The sequence below is a fragment of the Rhincodon typus genome, chromosome 16, assembly GCF_021869965.1.
Source record: "Rhincodon typus isolate 14 chromosome 16, sRhiTyp1.1, whole genome shotgun sequence".
Taxonomy (NCBI): domain Eukaryota; kingdom Metazoa; phylum Chordata; class Chondrichthyes; order Orectolobiformes; family Rhincodontidae; genus Rhincodon; species Rhincodon typus.
The window spans coordinates 29,514,489-29,540,564 of record NC_063347.1 but is presented as its reverse complement, the minus strand read 5'-3'; the positions used below and the strand labels follow the sequence as shown (position 1 = coordinate 29,540,564).

At 38.3% G+C, this 26,076-nt stretch overlaps 1 protein-coding gene across 2 annotated transcripts in view; it reads right to left on the bottom strand.

The window, feature by feature from the left end:
• Positions 1 to 2,017: 2,017 nt before the first annotated feature.
• appl1 (adaptor protein, phosphotyrosine interaction, PH domain and leucine zipper containing 1) overlaps positions 2,018 to 26,076 on the bottom strand; it is a 66,034-nt gene continuing 41,975 nt past the window's right edge. For both annotated transcript variants that reach the window (XM_020515689.2, XM_048606321.1), the window contains 11 exons: positions 21,629 to 21,671; positions 20,559 to 20,615; positions 19,523 to 19,614; positions 17,998 to 18,180; positions 16,228 to 16,277; positions 14,448 to 14,622; positions 14,317 to 14,353; positions 13,980 to 14,126; positions 7,756 to 7,806; positions 6,278 to 6,367; positions 2,018 to 5,764 (listed from right to left, as the gene is read on the bottom strand). In XM_020515689.2, the coding sequence (XP_020371278.1) occupies positions 5,615 to 5,764; positions 6,278 to 6,367; positions 7,756 to 7,806; positions 13,980 to 14,126; positions 14,317 to 14,353; positions 14,448 to 14,622; positions 16,228 to 16,277; positions 17,998 to 18,180; positions 19,523 to 19,614; positions 20,559 to 20,615; positions 21,629 to 21,671 (1,075 nt within the window). In that variant the 3' untranslated portion in view covers positions 2,018 to 5,614. The remainder of the gene's footprint in view (positions 5,765 to 6,277; positions 6,368 to 7,755; positions 7,807 to 13,979; positions 14,127 to 14,316; positions 14,354 to 14,447; positions 14,623 to 16,227; positions 16,278 to 17,997; positions 18,181 to 19,522; positions 19,615 to 20,558; positions 20,616 to 21,628; positions 21,672 to 26,076) is intronic.

Sequence of the window (26,076 nt, the reverse complement as noted above, 5' to 3'; positions counted from 1 at the left end):
AATATGATTGAAGTGTCTATTTTTGCATTTGTATGACTGAAACTTTCCATTGCAAGTTCTTTAAACTTTCTTTGAAGCTTTATTTTCACCAATACAGATTGAGAAATTTGCCGATTTAAATCCAAATAAAAAATTGCATATATATTGTGCCTTTGACATTGAAAAATGTCCCCAGGCACTTCACAGTAACGTTGTAGTCCAAATTTGACACTGAACCATTGAAGATTATACAATAAGGACAGAGACCAAAAGCATGGTTAGAAAGCTGTTCAATAAACAGTAAACAAAGAGCGGAGATACACTGTTCAGCCCCTTAAACTGGCTCCACCATTAAATAAGATCATGGCTGATCAGACTGAAACCTCAATTCCACATTCCCACGTCTATCCTGCTTTCACTTCTCTGTTTACCAATAATCTATCCACTCTCAACATCTTTAAGGCAATCTCTGCTTCAACTGCTTTTTCAGGAAGAAAGTTCCAAAGACTCATGAGCCTCAGAAAAAAAAAAATCACCTCAGCTCTATTTTAAATAAGCAAGCCCTCATTTTTAACAGCTATAGGCAAGCATTGAGAGTTAGAGAGATGAGGAGATTTAGGGATGCAATTTCAGAGCTGCTGGCAGCAAGCTGAATGCACATGCTGGGGACTACCATTGAGCTGAAACTGAACTGGACTAGCCATATACATACTGTGGCTACACAAGCAGCTCAGGGGCTTGGAATACTATAGTGAGTAACTTATCTCCTAACTCCTCAAAGCCTGTCCACCATACACAAGGCTTAAGAAAGGAGCATGATAGAATATTCCTCACTTCCCTCGATGAGTGCAGCTCCAATAACGCTGAAGAAATTTGACACCATCCAGGACAAAGCAGCTCGCTTGACTGGCACCATGTCCACAAACATCCAATCCCCCCACCACTGACACTCAGTAGCAGCAGTGTGTACAACTTACAAGATGCACTGCAGATATTCACCAAAGATCCTTAAGACAGCACCTTCCAAACCCATGACCACTACCATTTAGAAGGATAACGGCAGCATAGGAACACCGCCACACTTACAAGGTCCTCTCTAAGCCACTCACCATCTTAGCTTGGAAATATATCGCTGTTTCTTGAACGGTCCTGGTAAAAGTTCTGGGATATCATAAGTAGACCTGGAGTCTCCCAATGTTCTAGAATGTACTGCAAGTTGCATGCTGTGAATATCTATACTGCAAATGATTCATTACTTGTAAGATGGAAGACAGTTGAAGTCACATTTCTACCTAGATATATGGGTAATATGGTTTGCATTGCAATGCGTAAAAGGATACAGGAAGCCATTTTGAGATCATTTAAAGACTTAATATAATGGTTGGTTAAATTACAAGTTGTCTGCAAAAAGAAAACAATGTTTAGCCAAGTGTTATTTCAGTCAGTCATTCATTAAAATAAAAGTTTTAAAACATGAAATTTTGTCAAGTCATCTTTCAGCTAATAACTTTAAAAAGAAATCAAACTTCCAGTTAGCAGTATCAATGAGAATCCTAGCAGAAGTAACATTCCTGCCATACAGTGCCTTGCATTGATCAAGCTCAACAAAGGAAATTCCCTTCAACTTCATTACCACTACATCAACATCCTGAAGACTCGCATTGATCATAAACAGCACAGGCACAACAGGATGAAGGGTAGCCTTCTGTGTAGTAAGATTCTATGATTGTCAGAAGTAAATAAAATTTCAATAAAATTTTAAACAGGCTTCACCAGCCTAATCAGCTAGCTGGGTGAACACAAAGTTTTCCAATACATTATCTAAAGAGGAATGAGGTACTGTCTGAGTGTGCATTTTTCCCTCCAAAAGATTACGTCTATGCATAAAATGTCTAGTGTTTGCCGATATTGAACTGTTGCATAAATCTGTAGAAAACATTTATATGTTGCTACAGAAAAGACTTTTGTTCAGAAAATTAATGTTCGCAGTAATAAGAAAGGTAACCATACAAACAGAGTAATTGATTTGCCTCAGAGGTATTGTTTGACATCCTTTTATTTGCTAATTCCATAAATCATTTTGGCATAGGCACAAATGTAATGATATCAAATATCTGCTGACACTGTAAGGATGCATGTGACAGACTGCATGGTGACACACACAAGTTAGTGAAGAACGCAAACGGGTGGCAGGTATAACTTGATGCTGAGAAATTGGATATTGTACATTTTGGGAATAATGGTAGTGAAAGTATATTCTAATTAAAAAAAACTGACAGCAGAGTAGGGAAAGACATTTAGCGCCACGGCTACGTCGATATTTTAAATGCTGGATGCACTAGTAGAATAGGTCATAAAGGGTAACTGGGGTTCTGGGTTTTGTGTGTGAAACCAAATAGATTAAACACAGGACTTTGGGCTGCAAATAAAAAATGGAAATAAAACAACAAACAGGATTTAAGATCTCACAGGCTCTCCTGTGTCATTTGGGCTCAACATTAGTAAATTACCAATAATCATATTTCAGTGTGAACAAACTAATCTCACAAATCCTGCCATCACCAGCTATCCAAACATACTTTCCAGCAGGCCTTGCTGATCAGAAATCAAAGCAGATATACTAACTTCCTCTTTTCTACCTAAAATATGAGTTTGCTTGCAAATAATTTTGCTGTTGGCTCTGTGAAATCAGCTAATTCAGCAAACATCAATTAGCAGCTGAGCCTTTATAGTCTGTTTGATTCAGCCACTTATTGGATAAAATTAATATGCTACTGGAAGAAAGACCTTGGTTTGCAAAGTCATTTTCCAAATCCCCAACAATAAATGGCAGCTACTCTTAAAAGAAGAAGTCACACAAAACTCCACTCAGGTATACTATCAAATTTTGCCATGTGAAGAATTAGTAGTACAAAATATGGACCTTTAGAAAACACTATTGCATAAATAAATACACATTATTGGAAGTCTTGAACTTGTGATACTTCTTCCTGGGCCATTTGCTAATATAAACTATTGAATTGAATTAGCTTTATTATCACATGTACTAGAATCAGAAGTTTAGAATAATCCATAGGCCTGGTTTTAATGCATTTGATTTCTTTCAGTGTTTAGCCAAATATTTAAGTTCAGAATTTGCAGCCCTTGTGGACATAGCCTCCTAATTACGTGACTTTAATTTGCCAAGCCAAAGCAAATCAATTTGAAAATAGGTCATTTTGACAATTTGTAGGTTTTACAGATTATTTTACTGGGTAATGTTACAGTTTCTAGGTCATTTTACTTTCTATGTGCTCTAATGCTCAAAGTGCAAGTAGTTTGTGCTTACAGTGCGAGTTGTCCCCTTCAAGATGAATAGCTGGCCTATATCTATATATTGTAAATGAAGTAATTCTGCTTCTTTGGCGCAAATTGATAAAATAAGTATAACCTTAAGCTAACTCTCCACATTTAAGTAAATGAAGAATAGGAAAATCACAATCACAACCCCAGTATGTCATTCAATGAGAAGAGTTATTTTACATTTATATATAATTCATTTGGAAATGACGAAATAAAACATTCTGACAGTAAGGGATATGCATTTGGTAGCATGAAAATGTTGCAAACAACCTGAAATATAACCATATTACTTCATGAATAGTTATATTAAAAAATGCAAGAGTCAACTAAAAAGGTCATATTAATGTGTAATATGTGCTTTAAAAGTCTGTACAAAGTGTTTACCTGAAGCAGTGATGGACACTTTATAGAATTGTGCAACATTTTGTGAATACAGAAGGAGTTTTACCGTACAGCTTAACCAACTTACTTAAAAATTCTCATACTGATAATTATTTCAGTTGTGAAATATATCCATAAAGGTAATAAGAATAATGTGCAATAGCCAAAGAAATACACTACTTGTCAGTGTTCCTAAAACAACCCACCCCCGTAATTTTTTCTAAAAGTACATATAAAACTATGGTATTGCCTATCTACCTAAAAATTGCCCTCACTAAACTAAACAAAATAATTGTCAAACTGTGCAATAGTTAAATCAATTTAGTAGTACCTTACAGGTGTCTTAGTTCAGTTTGAGCAAAAGTCATTTAAAAGGCCTCAGAACAAATTGCATTCAACTTTGACTTCACAAAACTGAAATTCTTTTTTTAAAATTGATTCTTGTATTAGTTATAACCTTACCTAAATCCATTTCAATAAATCTACAGTTTACACGGTTACCCATTAGCCTGTTCAATCTCAAGTGGTGCAACAGAGTGTGAAGCTCATAACTGTGTTCCGAATAAAGTATTGCATTGTATTGTAAATCGGATATGAGGGGTTTCATTAACATTCATGAGCATAAAAAACAACTGTATATATTTTAAAATATGATTCACTTCTTAAGTAGAGCACAATGTATTATTCAACTCTTAAGCAAGTACCGGTAAAGGCAAAAAGAATCTTCCATTCAATTTGCTTATCAAAAGCAGTAACTGTAAATTGGTAAGTTATGATTTTATGAAAGATAAAGGAGATATTTTTTAACCAATTAAAAATCATGAACAAGCTTAAGATATGTTAACTCTTGCTACACACATTTATACATATACACAGTATAAGGATAAAATGTATAAAATATAGAATCCATAGACCTTACTTTCAAATAAAAATGCAAAGATATGCAGAATAATTAGTAAGCAGTTCAGAACCAGATGTTACAGTGCTTATTTCTATTTTGGCTCCTTATTACACATTATCTTGGGTTATGGTAGGCAACTGAAGATTGGAAGGTTTTGAAAATTTCATCACACTTAGGTCGAGCTGCCTAGAACATTATTTTACAAATTAATTTTTAGATTAATTCTCTTAGTGGTCCCCAAGGATTTATATCATTATTTCACTGTGATTGTGGCCAGGACTTTGTGTCAGAAATGATGGCAAAGCAGTCAGTATTTGCCATCAATACTCCTCTGAAATTGACAGCATTCAAACATGCTCAATTAAGCAGGAAAAATCCAGAAGTTACTGTCCAATTCTACCCTCCTCCATTGGGTGCATTGTCAAAGTCTTGGCAGGCTGCAATCAATTAGAAATCATTGCACTGAAAAGAACTTCTCTTTTATTCTGAAATACCACTGTTTAATAAAATGTTATACCTTGATGAGGTGTAACTAGATTCTTAAACACATAATAAGTCATAACAATGGCTGATTTTGATTTAAAAATCTAAGTTTGTGATACATTTTTAAAAACATGTTTGTGATACTTTAGCTTCTAATGCATACATCCCAATCATTTTTTTCACTCTTTGTAAAACATATTTAAAACAAAGAGCAATTAGTATATTTTACTTCCTGGTTTGCTTTCTGTGAGAATAATTGAATATGATGAGCTTACCCTACTTGATGACATCATTGTTGTTGGTGCTTGGAGATCCTCATGACTTGGCACCAGCTTCAAACTAATGTCAAGAAAGGAGGAAATCCATATCACAAATCTTTGAGGGCAACAATTCTTCAAGGTCAGAGGCAAGTGCTGTCATATTACCACTGACTGCAGAATCTTGGTCTTTATTTAGTGCTCTTCACCGTTGTTGTCCAAATACAAATGGAACCTAAGCAACATTTTCTTCATCTTCATTGTCAACACTTCAGGTATCCAATTCCTTTTTCTTTCCATCATCTCCTGCGTCACTGCTTTCTGTCTGCGTACTATTTTCCAATGGCACAAATTGACTCTCACCACTTATCTGGTTTGGTCGAATAGAAGCAGCTATTAGGCGACTTTGTTCCTCCAAATCCTGAAAGCAATGTTATTTTAACATGATCAGTTTTTTACATATTCATATATTACTTTATTATGGTATTTTGGTGCAAATATGGAAACTCACAATTAACAACTAACTAGATCAGATTTAGTCAAGGAAACGTCTAAATATCATCAAATGTTGTTGCTAACATTATGATGTCATGCCTATGAATACAGGTTAAATGAAGTGATGATAAGCTGCCATATCTTTAAGTTTGTTGTGCTCTGAAAGTGAAAAATATAAAAACTGAACTAGTGAAAAACCATTTTGTTCTGAAACAGAAACAGAAATTGCTGGAACTGCTCAGCAGGTCTAGCAGCATCTGTGAAGAGGAATCAGAGTTAATGTTTTAAGTTGACTGACTCTTCCTCATTTTGTTCTGAAGCAAGTTTGTTCAACCTTTTATCAAAGAAGAGCCCAAAGATATATTAACAAGCAAACTGAAAATAAGCCAAAGGACTAGGGAGAAAAATTTGACTACATGTAGAGTTTGTTTCCTTTTACCTTTTCAATTTGTTTTTGTTTATTAAGTTCCATGAGTTGCTTTTCCTTTTCTCGGTCAAATTCTCTCTGTTTGTCTGTGGTTTGCCGATCCTAATGCAACAGATAACAAAGAATTTATTATACTTTAGACAAGTTAGCAAATCCAAGTGAACTAAAACTGGCAGTTCAAACCTTTTTAGCCTAGATATTTGATGATGCTGTGTCTTTGCTCAAGCACTTGCATCATCTCCAATGGTGGGGTGAGGGTTGGGGTGGGGCAGCGAGAAGCATACACTTACTACAATCTAGAAGTATGATTCCTATCGCCAAAAAAATGCGACATTGCCTGAATTAGGTGTTAGGCCCTATACGTACGCAAATATCTGCTCCATCTCCAATTTTATTTTTTTGCCAATGTAACACTGAATTTCCCCCTTCACCTATTCCCACTGATCCATCCATCTGAATTTTGGTAAGAAAGATATTTACAACTCCCTTGGAGTTTGCTGTTGTCTTCTTACTCATGGCTAGAGTCATGGATTCACCTTCCTGCATCTATGTTACGCCTTAAGCATGTTTTAACTTCAAAAAGCACAGCTACATATACAAAAGTATTGCTTTGGCCATTGTACCCTGCCGTCCCAGCCTCCACATGGGTTTTCCAGTTCTCCCAACTATATCACACTATTTGCTGCGAGATGACTCGGCAGCAAAAATTAAATGAATTGATGCTGTAGTTCTGGCAGTCACATTCAGACTATCAGGCAAATGCAATTCCTGCCCTGTTGCACTTCCTTGGCTCAGTCACTGGAATCCGTTTTAGAACCATAGATTTTACTGTTCATGTACTAGCTTCAAGCAATACCTTGTACATACTGTACACTTGCTACAGAGCTGTAAGGGAGGGATAGCGCCTCGCATAGATGGGCTGGCCACACACTTTGGAATAGTTCATTTGTATTGATTCTCACTAACCAGCTCTCATCTGCGGCACTAAGCAACTGTACATGATAGTGGCCACAACCCAGCAAACTGCTTCAAGGCATAGATCAAACCAGATAGACACTGGATTATCTATCCTCGGTGACTTAGGAATTTGTCTACACCTTGTATGCAAAAAATTGTTCTGGCTGACTGGACTGATGACTGTAATTGGAGATCCATTGGTTTTGAAGGTGGGTCAGCACTGTGTTGTGAGATACATACAGCTCAACAACACACAGAGGACATCTTGGTCATCCACTACACAAGAATCTATCTCTAGCCATCTAGGCATATCCTACCACTCTTAATGTAATGTAACATCGCCAGAGCACTTTGCAGAAACATTATAAACAGAAGCATGAGCCTGATTCACAAAAGGACATATTAGATCAGATGACCAGGGATAGGTTTTCAGCAACATCTGAAAGGAGGAAAGAGGGATTGAAGGGCAGAATATTACTGTACATGCACTTTTAAAACGAGACTTGTAATTAATGGAAATTTATTTGACTTGCCATTTCTGAATGAAAAGCAATCTGTTTGCCCAGTCCAACAGAATCACAGATCTAGAAAGACAATGTCATAAGATTCACAATTATAATGATACAATATTCACAACTACTTAATAATATAAATTCTTGTATGTAAATCAAAACTAAAATCAATTCTATCATTTTAACAATGGTGGTGTTTCTAATGTTTAAAGTAGATAGAACCCCATGGATAAAATTCAACTCAAGGGTTGATAGAAGATTTTAAAATATCTGGTTCAACCAGGGAAAGGTGGGTAGAATTAATGGTGAGGTTAGGGAAATTGTGCTGATTACCAACTGCAATGGCTTTGCTGCTCCCAATGCTTAGCTTAAAGAAATGCTGACTCAGACTGACTACTAGGGAAGTCACTTGACAACAGAGGAGTGGGAGAAGGGGCCTTGCCATTACAGAGACAAGGTTGCAGGCTGATCAAGACTGTGAATCTGAATAACAGAGACTATTTGACATTTAGGAATATTAGGGAAGAAGGAAAAGGAGGAGAGATTAGTGCTGACATAATAAGGGATAGGATTGGTTTATTAGAGAGACAGAATCTCTGATCAGAAGAATAGGATGTGGTATCTGTTTTGGTAGAGCTAAGAAACAGTAAATGTTAGCTAACATTGGTAAGAGCAGTTTATAGACCTCCAAATAGTAGTAATAATGTAGGGCACAGTATGAATCAGCAAATTTGAGATGTATGTAGTAACAAGGATGCAGTAATCATGGGTGACTTCAATCTACATACAGTCTGGGTAAATCTAATGAGCGTCAATGCTGTGGAGGAAAAATTCTTGGAATGTGTTCAAGATACTTTTCTGAGCCATATATTGAGAAACCAACTAGTGCACAGGCTATTTGTTTAAGATCTGGAATTATGCGAAGAGAAAATGCCAATTAATAATCTTGTTGTGAAAGAACTTTTAGGGAATTGTGATCATAGTGTGATAGAACTTTCCATTAACTTTTAAGACGACGTAGTTCAATCTGAGACTAGTATCTTAAATCTAAACAATGCCAATTATAAAAGTATGAGGAGGAAACTGGATGTAGTGGATTAAGATTTATCAGTGGATAGGCAGTGGCTAGTATCTTTAAAAATGAATGTTTATATTTTCTTACACCGTACATCCCTTTAAGGTAAAAATATCCAACAGGCAATTGAGAAAACCGTGGCTAACAAGGGAAGGTAAATACAGTATTGTATCAAAACAGGAGTCTAAGTATTAGTACTAAGTATTTTGTTTCTGTCTTCAGGGGAAGTCCTAAAATAGGTAAGTTCTAAGGGTCAAGTGAGACAGTCTAAGTGGAAGAAATTAGTACTGGAAAAGAAAAACTGAATTAAAAAATTAATGAGACTGAAAGTTGGTACGTCTCCACAACCTAGAATGTGTTGGTAGATGATGGTGGGTTTAGTGGATGCACCGGTGATCATCTCTTAATTCAGCAACAATGCCTGCAAATTGGTATGTTGCAAATTTAACCCTAGTTTTTAAGGCAGAAGTGTGAAGGACAAAACAAAATTATGGACAGCAACCTCATAAAACACGAGCCAGAGAGAGATCAGCAATAGCAGCTTCATAAACAACGTGAGAGAGTGAAAGAACAGCTGTTTCACAAAGAACAGGACAGACAGAGAGAGAGAGTCAACAGTTTCTCAAACCATGTGAAACAGCTTGGAAATAGAGCTTTGTAAAGATGTAAGTGGACTTGTGAGAGAAGCACAGCAGGGCAGGAGATAAAAATCAGTGGCACAGAGCCCCAACACCCTGTTTCTACCTGTCTGAGCCAAAATGTAATGTCACAAGAAAACAGGGAGAAGATCGGTGAGTATTTCTTCACTGTCTGTTTAGATTGGCCAATTGGATTAAATCTGGAAGCAAATACTGAACCTGAACAGTACAGCCAAGAAATCCACTTTTAAAATATTTGACATCGAACTCAACTAAGTGAAAAGAATACAGATGGCTCGGCAGGCGATGTGTTGCAGCTGTAGGGCATTGGTATGATGAATGATGACCACATCTACAGCTAGCATTGCTGCTAGAACAACTTCAACTCAGAATTGACAAGCTGGAGTCTGAGCTTCTCACCGTGCAATAAATCAGGGAAAGGGACAAGTACTTGGATTGCGCTTCAGGAGGCAGTCACACTCCTTAGACTAATTACACTAAATTTGGTCCATGGCCAGGAACAAAGGGTGCGAGCTGTGAATGAGGCAGATATGGGATCCAGAATATGACACTGGAAGCGCCTCAGCCGATGTCTTTGCCCAATAGGTCCGAGGTTCTCGTGGCGTAGGCAAAAATACAGACTGCAGGAAGGATGAGAAAATTGACCAAAGCACCAAAGTACAGAGCATGATTCCATTTTGGGAGGATTAAAAAAAAAAGAAACGTAGTTGTAATAGGGGATAGCATTGTTCAAAATAGATACTGTTCTCTGCAGCAAAGATAGAGAATGCTGTGTTGCCTATCTGATGCTAATGCTAAGGATAACTCTTCTGGACTGGAGAGGAACTTGTGGGAGGGGAAGAATCTAATGTCCTGGCCCACATACACAACAATAACAAAGTAGGACTAAGAAAGAGGTACTGCTGAATAATTACAAGCTACTCCAATTAAATTAAAAAGCAGAACTACAAAAGGTAATAATCTCCAGATTACTACGCAAGCTATGTGCAAATTGGCATTAAGTAAATAAAGTTAGAGAAGTAAATATGTTGCTCAAAGAACAGTGTGGAAAAAATGGGTTACAATTTATAGGGTATTAGCACCAGTACCATGGAAGGAGAGAGCAGTTCTGTTGGGACAGGTTTCACTTGGACCATGCTGGGACAAGTGTTCTGGTGAATCATATAACTACACTTATAGATAGATCCCTAGAGGTAACAGAGAGCAGGACAGCTGCTTGGAGGACTAGGCTCCTCCTAAGCCGAACAAGCTAGAGAGAGGTTGAAATCATCGAATCATTCAGCATAGAAGAGGCCAATGAGCCCATCACATTTGTATCACCAAAAATACACTACGACATACACTAGACCCACTTTCCAGCACTAGGCCCATAGCCTTGAATGTTATGACACTTCAAGAGCTCATCCAAGTACTTTTTAAAAGGTTGTGAGGTTTCCTGCCTTGATGCATTCCAGAAACTCCACATTCTCTGGGTGAAAAAAGCTTTCCTCAAATCTCTTTCTAAATCTTCTCCATTACACTTTAAAATTATGCCACCTTGATATTGACCGTTCGATTAAGGGAAACAGCTGCTTTCTTTTCATCCTGACTACGGCCCTCCTACTTTAAACACCTTTATTAGGATCCTCCCTCAACTTTCACTGTTCCAAAGAAAACAACCCGAGCTTATCCAACCTCTCTTCATTGCTGTAATGCTCCAGCCCTGACAACGTCCTGGTGAATTGCCTCGGCACCCCGTCCAGTATAATCACATTCTTCCTATAGTGTGGTGACCAGAACTGCACATAGTACTCCATCTATGGCCTAACTAAAGTTCTGCACAGCTCCAATATGACCTCCCTGTTCTCATAATTTAGGCCATGACTGATAAAGGTAAGCGCCTATATGCCTTGTTAACTACCCTATTAAGTCCTGCCACCTTCAGGGATCTGAGGATCCACTGAGCTTCCTAGTGTCCTACCATTCATTGAGCACTCCCTTGTCTTGTTCCAATGTCCATCACCTCACATTTATCAGGGCTAAATTCCACCTGCCACTGATCTGCCCACCTGACCAGTCCTTTATATCCTCCTATAACCCAACATCTTCCTCCTCACTGTTAAACACCTGACAAATCTTTGTGCCATTCCCAAACTTACTTATCAAACCCATTACCTCCATATTCTCATCCACATCATTTATGAATATTACAAACAATAAGGGATCCAGAACTAATCCTTGTGGTATGCAGCTGCACACCATGCTCCTGTCACACCAACAGCCTTCAACCACTACCCTCTGTCTCCTGCCACCAAGCCAATTTTGTATCCAATATGCCAAGTTATCCTGGATCATATGAGCTTGCCTTCTTTATCAGTTGCCCATGTGGTACCTTGTAAGCATTGCTGAAATCCATATAAACCATATCAACTTCCCTATCTTCATCCAAACACTTATCACCTCCTCGAAAAATACCATTACATTTGATAGGCACCCTCTTTTTCACACCCTTGAAAGGCAGCATTCTCCATTTTCTAGATGTGGAGGTGCTGGTATTGGACTGGGATGGACAAGGTCAGAAATCACACGACACCAGGTTTATAGTCCCACATAAACACACACACACACACACGTGAATCTATGGGATGAATGTGTATTTGCAGATATAGTCTATTCTGTTCAAAAAGCACACAATTTATAGACAGTCAGTCAGTCAATGTGGCGTTTTATAAATTCCTACTTTAGAAATAAAACCAGTCTGACTCCAAACCAAAACGCAAACAGATTCTAAATTGGGCCTCACACCTAACATGCATTGTCTGACCTAAAATGTCACCTCTTCTTTATACTGGTAAAACCTTTAGTTCTCTCAGGACCGTGACTTGAAAGGAATTCGGGGATTTACAAAAACATATCAATCAATTTCAACCTTCTAACTGATCAAAGATTTAACAGCATCTTAGGTTTGTTTAATACATCCCCATCAGTGGTGTGACCCTTTGATCTTTTACTTATAAATTCTGTGTCTGATACTACCTCTCTCACTAACACCAGGAGGAGGAGTGAGGCTCTGAAAGCTTGTGTTTTCAAATAAACCTGTTGGACTATAACCTGGCGTCATGTGATTTCCGTCCTTTTTCTAGGGTAGGAGCGTTTGCTATTATGGAAAATCATAACCCGATGACTATTTTACACACAATGCCATCTAAATCTCATTTGACCATGACATCAGCATCCTAAAACCTACAGAGACAATCCCAGCACAAGGAACGAGGGTATCAAAGCTGACGAAGAGGAGATTGGACAAATCAACAGATAAAGAGGTATTATGGTGAGCGGAGAGCCCAACAGTTAGGAATTAGAGAGTGCTCAGTTTAGATGATTTAGAAGCAGCTGTAGAAGAAAATAAGTAGTAAGTGGGGTACTGAAGGATACAAGTAAATATTCATGGTGAGCTTGATACCAATTGTGCCTTGAGGAGATGGCAGTCAATAACATGATCATAAATATAGGCGGTGCAGGTTTTACTGAGGAAGTGTTATAGAGAGGACAAAGAGCCAATTAATTCAGAGTGGGACAAGGGAAACTGAGAATGTGGTTGAAGGCTCAAGGATGAAGTACACAGGACAAGGGATAAAGGACAATATATCTCAGAGTTTGATGGTAGGGCATAAAACATTTAGTGCTCAAAGAAGCAGGTGCCAAAGCACTAAGGATACAAGCAAAGGTATTACATACTAATAAGCACCATGTTATCACCATGGCTAGGAAATGGTAGGTGGTGGAAAATACAGCCGGTCATGAAGGCTTCAGTTTGGGGAAATGCGTCATCAGTCAGCAAAACTTCAGTCAAAGCTGAGATCTAATTATAATCATCCACAAGGTTATGGGTAAGGGTCTAGTTCATGGGTGACTGATTCAAGAGAAATGTAATGGGTCAGAGATTGTTGATTAATTGGGAGAGACTCAGATGCTGATAATAGTGGGAATGGTATCAATTACACAGGAAGAAGTCTAGAGAGATTAGATCCCTGTTACGCAGGTTCACCAGAAAGCTCAGTGAAGAGGAAGGTAAGGCAGGTGAATACCATGACAGGAACAAACATGGTTGTTAACTCACTCAGTGTAATTCAATTCTATTACAGTGGTAGGGCACAATGACAGTTGAAAGATAGTGATGGGTTGAGGGTAGAGGTGAGGGAGGGAGGGAGGGAGGGAGGGACTGCAGGAGGACAAATGATTAAAGCAGAAAGATACTGAAAGCAGAGATTGGCCAGAGGAAAGGAGGATTTGGGCTACTGAAACATACACTTATATGGACACAAAACAATTTTCAGATTAGACATGGTAGAGATGAGATGAAACAGGATTGGAAGGAAACAGTATATTCTATGGTCTGATAACACACAAATCCGATAACCCAAACTCAATGATCTGAAGGAGTTCCACTGAACTTTGATTTTACTGTTTAATTAAATGATACTGATTTGGTTTAAAGTAGAATAAGAAACACTGTCAGAACTCCCCTGTACCTTCTCTCCCTCATTGTTTGATTCAAACACATAGCAGACTGAGATCGGTCGCCCTTCTGCTCTGCTTCCTCCGGTATGCAGCACAAATCCAAAAAGACGTTTGTTCTCTTTGTGAGTTGCGCAAAGAACCACATTTTGCAAAGGAAACTGCAACAAAAAGTATGATAATGATATCAGACTCGACGAAGGCTCTGTAACATAGAGTCATGGGACTTAATTAGTACAAGTAGTAGTAAAAACTTGTTTTTAAGTGAAAGAGACATGTGGAAGGTTGAAAATAGCAATAGATTCATAATATTTTTCCAAAAGTATTACAGTTTATAATTTTAATACCAACCCTTAAGCGAATGACTTGAGTCTGAGGATCAATCAACCTAAAATGTAAAGCAAATTATAATCAACTACATACATTTATATAATTGATCATGTACAGAAAACAATTCTATAAAACAGCAAAAACTAACTTACTTCAAACAGTCACTGGTTACTAGTAAATGTGACTCGGTCATCCGAAAAATATTGTGTATAGCACGGGCAGCAAGGATTTGACGCATTGTATCACAAATAACATCTGAGGTTTCATTTGCTTTTACTTCCATTGATCCAAGGAATCTCACAATAAACAACTGATGAAGTATAGATTCTGCAGCAGATATTAGAATAAAAACATCAATCTGTTTTAATTTATATAGTTCACTTTACACATACAAGGAGTCATAAAGGGTGAAACAAAAGGAAATTGAATCAGTGACCTGTATCAAGTTTAGTCAGGTCAGTAGTTTATCTAAAGTTAAATACATCACGTAGCTTGAATTACACTACCTGTGTAGTGTATCTCTGAGAAACATCAATCAGTTGTACCAGTGTTGTTTTAATTTGCTCCATGCTTTGATTATTAACACAAAACTATACAATATGCTAACTTTGAAAGTTAATAGCTAAAAGTAACAAAAAAGTTTGCAATAAATAGGAATGTGTCTGAACCTTCCTAAAACTTATTAAACAAATATATTCTAAACATAAACAGTGCAATTGTGGCAATACTAAAGGTTGAGATGAGTAAAAATGATTCTTAGTCCTCAGTATTCTGCAATGTGTAATGGGGGACCTGATGACCACTATCTTAGATCTTGAAAACAGCAATAAAAACTATGGTCTGAATTTAGCACTCTTTATACTAAATGTGGGGCAAGGATCTTCATAGATGAGAAAGCTTGCCAAAGCAAGCAATTAAGTGCTGTCTAGCATATTTCCCAGCTGTCAAGGGAATCACCACTTAAGTCTTGGCCTTCCTGCCAGCCAAATCAGTGGACAGAGCCAATGAGGGGCACAGTGTAGCTGCAGGACAAGACTGCAGAGTCATGAGGAGCTTCACCAGTAAGCATGTAGAAGGTGAGGGATAGGGATGGGGGTTTCAGCCATCTCTGCTGTTCCACTTCCTTGCCCCAATGGAGGAAACTACAGCCCATTCCCCAAATCTAGCAAGCAGGTCACCTGGCTTTTCTATTGGGAAACCAACCACTTTTAAAGCCAGCTGGGAATTCAGATAAATCCGATCCGTGGCAAGTTGAGGCCCTGAGTTGGAGCCAGGTCAGAGCCATGGACCTTCCCATGCAGAGCTTGATTTTTTTTATTCATTCACAGGATGAGGACGTCGCTGACCAGGCAGCATTTATTGCCCAGAGGGCAGTTAAGAGTCAACCACATTGCTGTGGGTCTGAAGTCACATGTAGGCCAGACCAGGTAAGGACGGGTTTTTCCCGACAATCGGAAATGGATTCATGGTCATCATTAGACTCTTAATTCCAGGTATTTATTGAATTCAAATTCCACCATCTGTTGTGGCAGGATTCGAACCCACATCCCCAGGATATTACCTGGGTCTCTGGATTAACAGTCCTGTGATAATACCACTAGGCCATTGCTGTGGTGATGGTGGTCTGTGAGGATTATCATTTGCCAGTGCCAACCTGTCCGATTATTTGCCCTTCCTGTCCCCTGACCCACTTGCTCTACAGACAAGGAAACTCCACCCTATTTTATTGATCCAATAAACAGCATTAGATTTTTCAGAACCAGTAAGTGCATAAGTTCTACATGGCAAATGATGGCCATTTTTCTATCTTTGTGGAATGACCGTGACAGATGACCACACTAACATGACACAATCATTTAAAGCTCCACACTGACATATTTAAGAAAGAAAAAAAAACAGTTCTATTTTTTGCCCAGCAACATTGCACCCTACCTTCAGGTTCCTCTGTTTTTGGTTCCCCAGATTCTCCAAATGGATTTGTTCTAATGGAAGAATTACAAAGGAAAAACATTTGATTACTTTTAAAAGAGACAATTCTTCATTTTTGGTCAAGTTTACTTCCCTTGTTTTGTTGAAGATATGTTTCTGTGGTACCAGTATGGAACATTTCCCCCATTTTTATTCATGAGTCTAGCTCTAAGTAGTTGTGGGCTATTTAATGGCATCACAGCAAATCACTTTATCCATTACGCAAAGTTCACATTTCCACTTCATTTCAGTTGTCAAGATAGTAATCAGAAACAAAAGTCCTCTCTGATGATCCCCCAAATCCCCCTTTCCCTAACCAGGGACACACTGGTCAGTCACAGTGCTCCTTGCATTGCCTCTATTAATATTGCCTAACTCAGCTCAGACTGAGGATCAAACCTTGGGATCGTTGCTATCTATCTGGCTGAGTTACTTACAGCAAGAAAGAGCTGACTGTAACAGAATCATTTCAAATCTAACAACTAAATGGGGCAAGGCTTTGGAATTCTGAGGGACTTCAGAGTTCTAGTTCAGGATTCTGTTAAGGTTAGGGGTTGGTTGGCAATTAGGAAGGTAAATGCAATGTTAACATTCATCAAGAAGGCTAGAATACAGCAGCAGGGATGTACTGCTGAGCATATAGAAGGGTGTGGTCAGAAAGCATTTAGCATATTGTGAGCAATTTTAGGCCCCGTATCTAAGGATGGGTGTGCTGGCCTTGGAAAGGGTCCCCTGGGGGGTCTGTATTTGATGGAGTTTAGAACGATTTGGGTGAGGGGTGGGGGGAGAGATCTCCTTGAAACTTACAGAATACTGACAGTCCTGGATAAAGTGGACATGAAGAACATGTTTCCACTAGTAGGAGAGACTAGGACCCAAGGGCAGAGCCTCACAATGAAGGGATGACCACCTTTGGAATTAGGATGAGGAGGAATTTTTTGAGGTGGAATTTGTTGCCACAGAAGCTTAAGTCAATGAGTATATTTAAGACATAGATACGTTATTGATTAGTACGGAGATTAAGGGTTATGGGAAGAAGGCAGGATACTGGGGCTGAGAAACATATATCAGTCTTGATCGAATGGTGTAGCTCTCGACAGGCCAAATGGCCTATTCTGCTCCTGGTATCTTATGGTCTTATGGAATGAAATTCTCAATAAAGGTAAAATTTCCATAGTCCCAGAGGGCCATAAAACTGCTCTCTAATTAGAGAGAGAGAAGACAGAAAGAGACAGAGAGAGAGAGAGAGAGAGAGAGAGAGAGAGAGAGAGAGAGAGAGAGCGACAGAGAGAGACGACTAGTAGCATATTTAAGCTGAGGGTCATCACACCTCAGGCAAGGAGCGAGGTTGAGAAGACAGTACCTTCAATGGTAACCCCAGCTGGTATGGAAATTGAACCTGTGCTGTTGGCATCTCTTTGCATCGTAAACCAGTTGTCAAACCAAATGAGCTACTGACCCGATTTTCTCAGCATAGAAAGCATGACAACTCCATTGCAAAAGCCTTTCCTGTGTCATATGTCAACGTATAGTTATTTCATTACATTCTTAATCCAATCCTAGCTGAAACTTTCTGAACAAAATTTTTTTCCTAAACTAAATAAATAGGACAAATATTCAAACTAACGGCAAAACCTTCAACTTAATTAGCACACTTAACCTCTTACTACTGAAATGCAAAAGTTCACTAAAGCTTTAAAAAAAAAAAAAAAACACCTTCCCAGTTGCATTTACCTGGTGCCTGGTCCTGAAATCTTTGCTTGGTTAGACAAGTCCTCACTGACAGAAGAAATTATGTCAAACTGAATGGGTGTGTCTGGAGCAACTATTGAGTCTAATGACACTGCAGAAAGAGAAGCAGATTCTGATCCAACGGAGCTGGAACTGTTTGCTCGAGAGGGATGAGGTCTGCCGTGGCTGTCAGACGAACGTTAAGATAAAAAATGAATTTTTTCCCAGAGTAGCGGTTACATTTTCAATTTTTTTTAAAGTAGTATGCCAAAATCAATACAGTAGATGAAATCTGGAGATGACATTACACAGTGAAGATTCATATTCACATTCACATGCTTACAGTCTGTTACCTCATCTCAGGTGAAGCTTTGTGGCGAGACTGAAAATGAGGCTCTGTGCATCTTCCAGTAACTTAGAATCTTAGAATTTTTTTTTTGTAACACGGACGACAACTGTTGGATTCATATCCCTTGTGCTAGATTTGCTCTAGTCCACTGTTACTTCACCCTGGCCTTTTCATGTACTTAGCCACTTCCCTTTTTGAAAACTATCATAAATTTTACTTCCACTACTGCTCTGGAATAGCATGTCATGTCCTGGAAAAGTACTACATTTCTCTTCAATAATTTGTCTTGTTGGAGTTTCGTGTTCCGAGAGATTTGAAAAATATTACTTTTAGTGGTTAAAGCTGCCTATAAAAGGTCTAGTAACGGATTTTTCCTTTCCTGAGGTTAATTTGAAACTGGTGCAAAATCAAAGGGATCTCCAGATATTCAGCAGGTATGCAACTTGAAGTATTTATACAGACAGCAAATCATAGTAAACAGTGCAAAATATCCTTTACTTTTTGTTAATTTTGCAGAAGGCCAAGTGATTGATAGAGATTGGAAGCTGAAATACAATAAACTTAAAAAATACCAAACATATTGGAATTTCTTAAACAGAATGGAAACATCCGACGTACAAATAAAAATTTGGATTTGCAAGGTCAAAGAGTTTTTGATTTAGTATAATGTATCTTATTAACAATGTTCTATTTGCAGAGATTTTTAGAACAATATTACATAGCAAAAGGGATTAAATTATTTGCCTTCTGCAAAGATTTCAACACTGCACAGTGGAGATAAATGTAGAATTCATGATAGTAACTTCTAGATTTCCATGTTTAATTATGTAAATTTGGTTGCCAGAAATTACTATCAATTTCAGAGTAGTCACTATAGCAAATGCTGACAGTCTCTCCACAAAATCCAGGTCAAAATGTTAATTTATACCATTTACAGCACAACTTTGAAGTTTCAGAAAAAGATCAGTTAGATATCTGATTATTTCTTCCTAACAGAATGAGGCAATAAAGCTCAAGAGCTCAGGTGAAAGGCCATCAATGTGAAACATTAACACAATTTCTCTCCACAGATGCTATCTGATCTACCAGGTATTTCAAACATTTTGTTTTCACTTAACGTTAGATATACAATAAAGTTTACTCTTCAGAATCCAAGTGCAGAATGTAATTTCTGCTTACACTGTAGACCTTGAGATTTCATGTCTCTGTTGAAACGAAGGGGAAGGTGTAACAGCCTCCAGAGCAGACTGGTTTACACGAGCAGCCAATTCCTGTGATGAGAACAAAGTGACTTATTGAATGCTAAAATTAATTATTTTAAGTACACAACAGGCCTTGGCACATTTGGCGTTAACAATAAATCAGGGTATAATTTTTGATTAATATTCAGTGCCATCTGCTGGAAGACCCTGAAATGGACCTCTGACAAGCAATATTTCTCTAATTTATTTTCTACAACTTCCCTATGTAATCCCTTTAAGATTACTGTTAAAAGAAATGTTAATTGTGTGTGGACTGTTTGATTCATTGTGTAGTATGTTGTGGAACTGCTGGTTAGTTGTCACACAAAGATGGAAAACTGTTGGTGAGATGGTTATGCTGCCTCTCAGATGAAGAACGGTCCTGGGGGAGTAACAGGAAGGTGCAGGGAAAAACAGGAGAATAAACTGGTAACTTTTTTTAGGCTGAATAACAGACAGAAAGAAAATGGAATGGAATCATAGAAACTTGTAGAAGGAGGCAAATTGGTTCCTTGCATGGATGCTGGCTCATTGAGACGCACTCAAATGTAATATCATTTGCCTCTGAGACAGAAACTATGAGATTACAATGCTACAATTCACCATCATATAGTTTTAAGCACATATTCTTTCTTTAAAATAGCGCATACCCACACATTTCCAAGGATTGAAAGGTATTCAAATCCTTTTAATTGCACATAGCAACACATTTATTAAAAAATAAAGAAGTTTCTGAATGAAGAACCATCTCTCAATAAATTCAAGTACTGGAGGTTAGGAAATGGCTGTATCTGAATTACAGATTTGAATAAATAAAAAGTGATATCACATAAATAAATGAAAAAGAGAAGCCAGACTATGAAATGTAGCAGCTTAAAACATGCTGTGAATGCAGGACCCTCTAAAACTTGTTGATTCTTTCATTTAACTGATGCAGATAGAAAATTATCAATTGCAGTAACATGCAATCTTACTTCTGGATTTTCGCTGAGATAGATACGTTTGGAAATATTATTGATTGTTGCAATCCACTACAAGGAAACAGGAACATTAAGATAAGCAAACATAATAGGCACGATCCAAAAATTAAAGTACAATATATTCTCTTCTCATCACAAAACATGAATATTTTCTTATTAATAAAGACCACTTTTCAAAAAGAACATATATAGACAAGATTCATTAACAATTAAAATAAGTACATAGATGGCTGGCTACTGGCTACTAATGTTAACATGGAGTCAACATATGACCTGATACTGAGAAGACAACTCAGGACTTTTACTAAAAATCAATAGTTTGGTCATAAATGGTATATATGGAACTGAACTGCAGTGATACAAGTTCAGAATTTTAGATATTAAATCCTCAGCTGTGCTAACTCAAAAGTGAAGCAATTTAGATACTGATGCTTTTACACGGGGAACTGATCTCTAATGGGGATTTATTGTAAACTAGATGGGGATGTTTTAAGCACATCAATATAATAGTATTCACTGCATATTGTATTATTCAGGTAGCTAGGTAAGTTTCTCGTAAATTCACAATGTCGAGACAAAAATTGTGCAAAGCCTCAGGTCATGCAGTTTAATAGCAATTTGCAAATCAACTTGTCCAACCAAAAATTATGTGAGATTATCAAGGTTCAACAAAGAAGTGTATAGCATCTTTGAGTTTTCCATGTTTGCAAGAAAGAGATTTTTGTAAGCACTGGAATATGGTTTCTAATACAGCAATATAGGTTTCGTGTATGATTGACATTCTACATAGTGTGTCACAAAGTATTCTAACATGGAATGAGTCTAATAATATGATAGAACTATTCTTCAACCTTTTGTTGATTTCTAACATTCTTACTTCATCCATACACTGCTTTATAAGGCATGCAATATTTTTACTATTGTTAGCATAATGTTTATCAATAAGTGATCAGCATCCACAATTAAAAATGACATTTTTTTGTAAGTACAAGAATTTCACATTATATACATGCATATGTAATGCAAGATTGGATTTAAAGTGGAAGACTACCTTCAAAGCTTACCTCTTCACACTCTTTTTTACTCTCTGCTTGTAAAAGAACTGTTCTGGAATATTAAAAAGCAAGAGCCATTATTTTTTTTAACACTAAATGATTATACATTAAAAAGTGAGAGAATGTGTTACACGATTCTGTAAAGCCGTGCAGTACTTTATTAAAAGGCTGAATTATCACAACCATTTGCATTTGAAACTTCACTAGTTGGCTTTAAAAAGAAATTTTTTCTTACAAGATGTAAATGACTGGTTCTAAAAATAGTGCCTCTGCAAAACTGTTGTCATCTTTTCAGCATTAATGTTCCTCTGATGGTTTTGTGACAGTAGTAGCTGTAGTCCAAAAGCTATGCAGAGTACAAGATAGCGTCATAAAGGTCTAGAGCACTGAGAAAGTCCCTTGGAGTCTGCTCCAGTCAGAAACAACCATCTAATTATTCTAAACCTATTTTCCAGCACTTGGCCCATATCCTTGCATGCCTTGGCATTATAAGTGTACATCTAAATACCTCTTAAATGGAAGTTTCTGCTTCTATCACTCTTACAAACAGCGAGATTCTCACTACCCTCTGAATAAAACAGAATATTTCTCACATCCCCTCTAAGCTTCCTGCCCCTTACCTTAAATCTATGCCCCCGGTCAATGATCCAGCAAGGGTAAAAGATTTTTCCTGTCTACGCCCCTCAATTTTATACATCTCAATCATGTTCCCCCTCAGTCTTCACCGCTCAAGGATAACAATCCCAGTCTAACTCTCCAACCCAGGCAATATCCTGGCAAATCTCTTCTGCACCCTCTTCAGTGTAATCACATCCCTCCCATATGTGAATTCCAGAACTGCACATAACACTCTAGTTGTGGCCTAATCAACTTTTTATACAGTTGTACCATAACCTCCCAGCTCAAACTCTACAGAATCATAGAATCCCTAGAGCACGGAAACAGACCCATCAAGTCTGCACTGATGCACTGAACCTCCAAACAGCATCCCACTCTGACAGCACACCACCAACCCCCACCCTGCCCCTCCAACACCACATTTACCATGGCTAATCTGCCTAGCCTGAACATCTCTGGACACTATGAGCATTTCAGCACAGCTAATGCACCTAACCTGCACATCTTTAGGCTGTGGGAGGAAACTGGAGGATGCGGGAGAAACCCACGCAGTCATAGGGACAGTTTTCAAACTCAGCCAACGCTGGAATCAAACCCAAGTCCCTGACACTATGAGGCTGCAATTCTAACCACTGAGATATCACGTTGTCTACACCTTGGCTTAGAATGGCTTTTATGCCTTCTTAATCACTTTTCTGATCTGTCCTGATACCTTAAGGGACCAGTGGTTAGGCTCATAAAGATCCCATTGATTCTCAATGCTTTCCAGGATCCTCCTGGTCATTATATATTCCCTTGCCTTGTTTGTCCTGCCCAAATGCATTACCTCACACATATCCACGCTGAATTCCATTTCCCCTAATTAGCCCATCTGGCCAGCCTATTATCTTCTGTAATCGAATGCTATTCTCCTCACTATTTACCACCCTACCAATTTTCGCATCATCTGTGAACTTATTGATCAACCCTCCTACATTTGAATCTGAACCGTTTATATATACCATGAACGGCAAGAGGCCCAACAGTGATCCCTGCGTAACCCCTCTAGACACAGGCTTCCAGTCACAAAAACACCCTCGATCATCTCCCTCTGCTTCCTGTCGCTCAGCCAATTGTGGATCCAGTTAACCAAATTTCCTTGGATCCTGTGGGATGTTACCATCACAATCAATGTTCCATGTGGGACCTCATCAAAAGCCTTACTTGAAGTCCAAGTAGAGTACTTTGAATGCATTACCTTTAGTTACACACCTGGCCACCTCTTTGAAAAATTTAATCAAGTTGGTCAGTCATGACGTCCTCTTAACAAAACCAGGCTGACTGTTCTTAATTTATCCCTGCCTCTCCAAAGTGCAGATTAATTCTGTTGCTCAGAATTGCTTCTAATAGTTTCCCCATAATCAAGGTTAGACTGACTGGCCTTTAGTTTCTGGTTTATCCTTTGCTCTCTTCCTGAATAATGATACTACACTGGCTGTCCCCAACTCCTCTGCCACCTCTCTTGTGGCCAGAGAGAAACTGAAAATTATTGCCAGCGCCCATGTTATTTCCTCCCTTGCCTCACTCAACAGTGTTGCAAACATTTCATCTGGCCCAAGAGATTTATCTACATTTAAGCCCACCAGACCATACAGGGCCTCCCCTCTGTCTCAGCTAACTTCTTTAACTATATCACAGTCCTTCTCCATGATTTCTATAAACACATCATTCCTCACTAGTGAGCACCAAAAAATGTATTGATTTAGAACCCTACCTGCGCCCTTTAGCTCCACACACAAAATTCCAATGTGGTCCATGATGGGCCCTAGTCTTTCCCTAATTATCCTCTTATCTCATGTACTTGTACAATAACTTAGGATTTTTCTGTATTTTATTTGCCATTATTCTTTCATGTCCCCTTTTTGCTCTCCTAATTTCCTTTTTAAGTTTTCCCTTGCACACTCTTGTACTCTTCTAGGGCTTCTACTCTTTTGAGCTCTTGGTATTTGCCATTGCGTCCCTTTTTCTCCTTATCCAATCCCATCTATTCCTTGATATCCAGGGTTCACAGGATTGTTGGAGCCACCCTTTGTCTTCATTGGAAGATGCTGGCCCTGTACTATCCCCAATTCCTTCCTGAATGCAAATCCCTGCTGACAAAGATTTACCTACAAGTATATCCTTACAGTTCACCCTGTCCAAATCATACCTGATCTTATTAAAATCAGCCTATCCCCAGTTTAGAACTTTCATTTCAGGTGCATCCTTGTCCTTTTCCACAGATCCAGAGTTCAATTCCCAATATGTATTTGCTAATCAACCTTGCCTAGGGCAGCACTTTGTCACAACAATCAAACTCGGTATCCTTGAACTAGGAGAATATGATAACACCATGTTCCTAATTCTAATCAACACCCAAGACTGATTTTAATCTAACCCTTATGGTGGGAAAGGTTTTGAATTGGATTTTGAAATGGAAGCTTAAGTTACACACTGCTCAAACTCATTCTTCATTGAGTGTGTACAATGGACACCCAATCTAAATTTGCAACCTTGTGCCAGAGGCGTTGGATTAAAATTGAAATTCCAGTCACTCCTCCCAGAAAGTGTTTGTACAGACCTTGTGAGTAAATGGTTCCTCTAGAAATGCCATAGGAAGAAATTGCAGCCCACAACGCATCTGGCACCAACTTGCTCAATCCCTCCCAAGCAGTAATTTAAATATTAATTCTAGGATGTTCATACAGAAGTAGATAAAATGACTTGCCGAAAAATTAGGTTCTGGTTCAAGTCTCACTCCAGGGCTCAAGCATAAAAATGTATAAAAACCAAGTATAAAAGTATAAAAATCACAGTTAACACTCCAACACAGTTCTGAGGCAACAATGCTCATGCATCTTGTTGATGAAATATGAAACCAAGGCCCTACCTGCCTATTTGGATGTTTGTGAGAAATGCTAGAAACCAACAAATATTAAAGTAGTTGTCAGAACAATGAATAACTATATTTTAAAAAAAAAAGAGAAATAACCTTTAAACTGATGCCACTTAAGTTGCTGTGACGTGCATCTGATTCATTCGGACACTATCTGTATAAGTCTTAGGTACTCTCAGAGTACTACAAAGTATTGCTCGCCAATATCGGGGCTAGTGTTCAATCTTCGAGAATTGCTCCTCAAACTAATCCAGTGAGCTTATAGTTGTACTCACAGAATTATACTTTTTAGTCAATGTCCCAGCCTTTTCCATTATGCTCCTAGGATATCAGAAGAACAGGCCTACTAATAGAGCGGCCCTGGCAACTTTGACTCTAGATCTGATGAAACCTCAGCTTCATGTCAAATAAGATCACGATAGTTCTTCATCACCACTCTAAATTTATAAGTCAACACTCTTTCCTGTTAAACATCATTTTGGAAAAGTGCTGAAGTAGTTAGGGCACAGAATGTAAAAATACAGTATTACAATGCCAGCCACTAAGTGGATCAGAAGTATCACCACTGATCAATTTGGCCCATTCCTAAAGAACACAGTTGGAAAACTGAGCCTGCATCAACTGGTGATGAAACCAATACAAGGAAGTAGCAAAAAAAGTAGCAAACTGCAGGAATAGTTCAGCAGGTCTGGCAGCATCTGTGAAGAAAAATCACAGTTAACGTTTCGGATCCGGTGACCCTTCCTCAGAACTGATGTAGCTAGGAAAATGTCGGTTCATATGCAGAAAATAGGGAGGGGGAGGGGATAAGGAGTAAATGAAAGGTGAGAATAGCGCCCACAGAGAGACAATAGCAGCTGGATAGACAAAGGAGTTGATAACAAGAGACAACAAGGTGCAGGGCTGGATGAACACAGCAGGCCAA